Source organism: Chrysochloris asiatica, unplaced genomic scaffold (genome assembly GCF_000296735.1).
Source record: "Chrysochloris asiatica unplaced genomic scaffold, ChrAsi1.0 scaffold00066, whole genome shotgun sequence".
NCBI lineage: Eukaryota > Metazoa > Chordata > Mammalia > Afrosoricida > Chrysochloridae > Chrysochloris > Chrysochloris asiatica.
The window spans coordinates 5,662,843-5,669,395 of record NW_006408584.1 but is presented as its reverse complement, the minus strand read 5'-3'; the positions used below and the strand labels follow the sequence as shown (position 1 = coordinate 5,669,395).

General features: G+C 35.3%; 1 protein-coding gene across 1 annotated transcript in view; it reads left to right on the top strand.

Annotated features, from left to right (window-relative positions):
- The first annotated feature begins 314 nt into the window (after positions 1-314).
- The window catches only part of GALNTL6 (UDP-N-acetyl-alpha-D-galactosamine:polypeptide N-acetylgalactosaminyltransferase-like 6), a 2,035,427-nt gene continuing 2,029,188 nt past the window's right edge, over positions 315-6,553 (top strand). Inside the window, exons 1-2 of the mRNA XM_006864525.1 lie at positions 315-849; positions 1,245-1,554. Of these exons, the coding sequence (XP_006864587.1) occupies positions 1,417-1,554 (138 nt within the window). The 5' untranslated portion in view covers positions 315-849; positions 1,245-1,416. The remainder of the gene's footprint in view (positions 850-1,244; positions 1,555-6,553) is intronic.

The window sequence follows — 6,553 nt, the reverse complement described above, 5'->3', positions numbered from 1 at the left end:
GGCGCTTTTGCCTTCGGAATCTCTGGCCTGGCGCCTTTTGGGTGAGATGAGCCGGGGAACTGGTATCTCTGCTGGTCCGAGTTTGCCCCGTACCCGTAAAGCCTTGGCACGAAAAGAGAAGAGAAGATCCGGGTAGGCTCGGAGATCCAAACCCTCCTCCAGCGACGTCTTCGCCCTCCACTTCCTCGCGGCCGGGATTGTTTATATAGGATCTGGAAGCGGGGAGGGTTTGCCCACCTCCATCCCCAGCGGCCCGCCCTCCTCCCTCCTTGGGCTCAGGCTTCCGCACGTGGTAGACACCAACCAACGTCTCGGGGAGGCTGGAGGCAGGGAGCGCGGAGCGAGCGCTTGGGAGCACGCGCGGCGCTCTTCTCCTTCTCCACCACTTCCAAGGCCAGCTCAGTCTTGGTTTCGCCACCCTCCGCCCCATTTACGGGAGGGGAGATTTCAAATTGCCCCTTAGGTGCTAGTGATGTTTCTTCGTGTTCGTTCAGTTTCCGGAAAAGAATGGTAACATGAACACTGGAGCGTAAGAGCGTCACAGGAGGAAGAAGAGATTGATGGGCAGGGCGCTTACTTGGCAAAGGATCTCATTCTGAGGACCGCGTGAGGAGGGGACGTCGTGGCGCCTTTACTTCCTTGCTGGACTCCGCTGACATCTGTAGCCTCCTTGCATCAGGTTACTAGGTGGCGGAACCGCTGGCTGCAGAGAAGTGTTTAGACAGCGCGTGAGGATAGGAGTTAGTAGACCTTTGTCCAAAGAAGTGTTCAGCCTCGGATCCGATCCTCCTGGATCCCCGTGGAGCCCGCCGGCACGCTGGCTCCAGAGGGAGTTGGATTTGAGTTCAGGTGGGTTATTCCAAAGGAAGTGCAGGAAGAAATGTTCAGGGGTGACAAGATGAGAAAGGTGTCAAAAGCGGACAATTTTCCTCCTGACACTTGAGGGGGCTGAGTCACTTCCTACCATCTAGTCCTTCTAACCCGCTCCTCCAGGACTTAATCCTCCCACATTATGGGGTGGGGGTGGGGACACTGCCCCGTTTCCCTAAGTATCTAGCATGCTATTGACTTTTTCATAACTTATGATTAGACTATGAAACGATCATATTTATTCCATTACTTTTTACTAATGGAAGTCGATATGCTTAATGATTTCTTCAGTCAAGTCATTTACTTCTAAGCCAATAGATATTACCTTCGTCATAGTTTTCTGGGGGGAAAGTAACTATGCGTTTGTTCTGCAGATGGCCAACTCCCTCTGAATCCTGCAGATTGTTGCTGAGCACACAACAAAAGTTTTTAGCTTCTCCTCAGTTTCTGGTGCTTCCCAGGGCAGAGAAAAGGACTTTGACATTAAACACAAGAAGCAGTCAGGGGACTATCTCCTTTAACTTTTCTTCTCTGTTATCATTTGCAATGAAGAGGAAACAGAAGAGATTTCTGCAGATGACTTTGTTGTTCATGGTGGCTTTAATTTTCCTGCCCAATATTGGTCTCTGGTCTCTGTACAAGGATAAGCACCTGGTGAAATCTACAGAGCCTGGGGAGCAGCAGGTAAGTACCGCCCAGAGAAAGATCACAGGAGAATTGGTAAGACACACAATCCTGGGGACACCAGGAAGCAGGTGTGACATAGCCTTGGGTTTACACCCAAGTCTTTATAGAGCTAATAGTACAGGACTCTAGAGACATTTGGGTTTGAGCAAACAGTTGTTGTAAGATTGTAATCAATCACTTTGTGAAACGTTAAGTAAACTAGAAAAAGATGAGCAGCAGAGGTCAAGATGAAGAGAATATAGTCTTTTACAGTTGTTTTAGGTTGATTTCTCTTGAGGTGAATAAAAGGTAATTGTTTATTTCTGAGATATGGGAGTGGGTTTGGTACAAGTTAAATGTGTTTCTGCCTTTAATCTAGTTTTGATATCTGTATCACAGTGAATTAGGTCAATTACATCATTAAATTTTTTTAACTTGTTCTCAAAAAGCAAACTAGTTTTGTAGGTTTTGGTTATAGTATTTGCTTAGCAACATATTTTTACTCTGGAAACTTGAAAGGCTCTCTTTCATCTCTCCTATTGCCAAGGTGGTGTAGTATGGTATACAGGCAGAGTTCTGAACAATATTCAGTTTTATAATCTGGTGACCTCAGTGTGTTGCTAAAAGCTTTCTTTTATATTGGAGACAACATAAGTATGATTGATATCTATATCTACATATTTTTTTTTACTCAGCATGTAATTCATTGTATGTATGTCAGTGATATGAATCTAAGTAATTGTCTCTTTAAGTGAACAACAATGCAGAAATATCCTTAAGTTGTTGATTAAGTTTAATATAAAATTGTTGCATTATTTATTAATACATACAACAGCTAAGTAATTATAATTTTAACAATAGAATGCAGTCTTCTTCATGGCACTGATCTAACACTTTTTCAGTTAGTCCTATGTATCACCTTGAGATATTAATACTCTTAATTTAAAGGGTCATCACCCATGTACATATATGTTCCTTCCATACCTAAATTGTGTTTGAGTAGTTCATTTCTAGATAATAGTAATAATATATTAATGACAATTAAATGTTTGTTCTTATACTTAACAAAGTTTAATTTTCTACACAAAGAGTAGGTAGTTATGAAATGGAAGTAATTTCCTTTTTAATTATGACAGAAAGTCATTGCCAGTCTCTAAACTTTGAAAGATAACTAGTTGCTTATGGATTTTTAATAGGTTGGAATCTTGAGGGAAAATGTTAAAATATTTTCCTTTACTATTGAACTCTGTCATCCTTTCTAATATAGATATAACTGGTTTGAAGTATATTCTATTTTGTCATGTAGGGGAAAAGGTAGATGGGCACTTTGGATAGGGAACATATTATCATCCTGTGTAGATCACTTATTTCCCCAATTCTTGATGTAGAAGGAGTCTATTAAAACTAGTAGTCAATATGTCATTATGTAAAATTACCACTCAAATGTTGATCAAATAATCACAAAAGCTAAATTATTTTTCTTTGAGTTTTGCTAATTCAATTAACAATTACTCCCTGAAGTATTTGCTGGTATAGCTAACATAAAACACTAATGCATCTTATTGATGAGCTCTTTACAACTTTCACACTGACTCTATTGATTTTGACCCTTAATGAGAAACTTGTTTGTCCAATGGCATAAAAAATAAAATGTGGCAATTCAATTCTCTGATTTGTCATTAAAATCTTCAAAATGATATCCTTGTTTCTGGTTCTTCTGCAGCACAAATAAAACACAATGTTGGGTCACAAATTAATGGTTATGAGAGGCATGGGATTACAAGTGGAGGGGTGTTGCTCAAAGTTTCATACACTGTATAGTAAATCACTCCGATTGGTGAATATCCTATGCCATTTCAATTTAATAAAATTATATAATATTTAAAAACTAAGGTAAGGAAAATGTAGTAATATGCTATAACATGACCATTAGTCATGTCCTTTCGTATTTTTTTCCCTAAGTAATGGTTTTTAAACTAATACTTAAAGCTAAAAAATAAATGAAGTAGAAGTTTTTACTGAAAGGTGAAATTCATTATAAAATAGGAAAAGTTAAGCAATAAGTGGATTTATTCCACTATTAGACTTTGTGAACATGGTCATATAAGTTTTGGATAAGTCATTAGTATATATTCATACTTAGCCAAACAAAAAATGACTTACAATAGTGAATTAAATAGGCTTAATAATGTGTTCTAATGTTTTATTTAATGCATCTCTATTTCTGGGTCTTAGCTAAATATACAGGTTTTCAATTGAAGCATATAGTTTGACTGTTGGTTAATATGTTGTTTAAATTAGCAATTTCTTTTTAAAAGACTTTTTCATGGTTAATTGCTAAATGTTCCACAAAAGACATTATTTCTTATGCTTATCTTCAAGTTGTAAAATGCTGAGCGTAATAATGCACTGATTGAGGCATTGACAGCAGTAAGTACTGAAGCTATTCAAAACAAGTCATGTGCCCAAGTGAACAGTCTATTTTTAATAGCAGTTGTGTGTAAAACAGTGGTTCTCAATCTAGGTTTTCATTCCAAGTATGGCATTGTCTAACTGTGTTGTGGTGTTCCTTGTAGGAGTGGAAAGAGATACACTTTAAAATTATTTAATTATAACAATAAATTACTGGGAAAACAGTTGAATCTCTGGAAGTTCAAAATCGTGGAATGTCTAATGTTTCTAAGTATATTCTTAGTTTGTGTTTTACCAGAGCACATTACTAATAGTTTATCTGCCTACTATTCAATATAAATTATGTTGATTATGTGATGTGAGATAAATTGATAAGGAAGTAAATTTAAAAAAAAAAACATAGAAACTGTGGTGTATAATTATGCAGTTTACTATTGATCACATTTGTTTCTCAAGTTTACTATACTATTTGAAATTGTTTGAATTTACTATAGTTTCACATTAAATATAATAGTTATAATTCTTCATAATAATAAACATTTGCCCACTTTATGACACATAAAAAATGAAATAAAAATTCTCAAATTAGTCATCTGAATGTGTTTTTTTTTCTCCGTACCCCCAAAACAAAAATAATTTTTAAATTAGTTCTAATGACATAATACCATTGTAAGTTGTCAGGATTTGTTTTTGATAACTTTGGCTTTGCAAATTTGAAGTCAAATCACCCTAATAAATATTACACTATTGATAATTTAAAATTTTATAAAAAATTAGAATATCTGACTGTTCTTGAAAAAAATAACCTGTTTTTCATTCTTTTAAATTGACTGGGTTTCGTAGCTTTTTCTCCTTTTTATTGTTTTTGGGATGGTTAAAGAATCTCATTTGTGCTATTTAGAATTACCTAAGTGTATTTTTAAATAATCTTTTGATCGTAAAAATGATATTTAAGTGTGAATGATTGATGATGGTGTATCTGTTCTAGTAATTCTTCTTTTTTTTCTTTTTCAAAGATTTACCTTGGTTTTCTTCTCTGGTTGCAGCAGTATTTAAATCAAAGCCCGGTTACACATTTTGGTCTTAAGCTATGCTTTTGGATGATACATAGAACAAAGCAATATTTTAAAACAGAATGAGTATATCCAGAATTATAAAGCTTCTCTTCCTAATCTTTTATTTAAGTACATGTAGCAAATAAACACACCAAAACACTCTGACTTTCTTACACACATATAAGAATTTAACAAAAAATACAGTTAGAGCTGTAGTAGTTTAGCAACTAAATTGTAAGCAACATGAGTTCATGTTCTTAATTCAACAGTATTGAGAACATGCAGAGAAGTTTGCAATTTGTAAAGTAAATATGAGAGTCAATGTCCTATCACTTAAAATCATACATTTTAAGAATTGCTCAAAAAAATTTCAGAAACTCATATTTGGAGTAGATTTTGTAACACAATTAAATATAAAACAAAACAAAACACAAACAACTACAAGTCACTTTGAAAAGCCATCTTACTTCTTTGTATAGTGAAACCTGTGAAAGCTGAAATTTGAGAGAATTGCTTTTACAAGTTTTCCACCTTTGGTAGGTATTAGACAGCCTTACCATGTTTCTAGCTATTGGTGGAAAAATATTTGAGTTTTACTTCTCTGATATGGTTCTGCCTTATACAGTTTCTAGTTTTTACAGGTTTTGCTGTACACCAGAATTTCTGTTTATAAATGGCTGATCGCTCTTGCCATGCATTAGATATATAAAGTCATGGAATCATTTATTGGAGATAAGAAAATATTTTGAGATAATGTTTTGATATTAGTCAGATCAATATGTAAACTGTACTTGACAGATGCATGATTTAATCTCCATTAGAAAGAAAAATTCTTTCTGTTAAACAAGATTCCTCAACATCGCTGTCTTGATCTAGCGCTAATCAGCCTCACACTTTTAGGTGACTTCTTTTTGGCTAAGATCATTCTTATTGTAGCATTTTAAATTTGCTTTATAATGTGAAAATGTCAGATAATTAGTATCCAGCATATGCAGAGGACTTCATACTTTCCTTTGTCTTACTGATCATTAACGCTATAAACTGTAGCCATATTCCTTTTCCAGCAATCACTTTAGATACTGGAAGAGCCAAAGGCAAGAGACAATGAAAGTTTCCCCTTCTCCTGCATTCAGGATAGTACATTATTAGCATACTAGATGTGCAATGATGGATTCATTTGAGCCATACTGTTCTTAATTAACTAAGATGTAGCTTTTAAATTAGGGTTTTAAAGAATGTTTCTTGAATTTATGGAAAATCCATTCGGAATTGCTAGAGGATCATACCACACAGACCGCTGTAACAAGTGTCTTAATTATTTGCTGTGACCTAGTAGATTTCTACATGATTAGTTCATCACATTGCCCCATGGGAGATTGAGTGTGAAGTACAATCTTCTGCTCACAATCTGGTAAGAAATGAGATAAATTTCTTTTCCTGTTCAGTGCTGAGTTGAACAAGCTGTGCTGAATCAATTAGCTTCCTATAAGTTTTTTTTTTTTTTTTGCCTTTATGAAAGAAACTGAAAAGAAAAAAAGTGAGAAAGATTT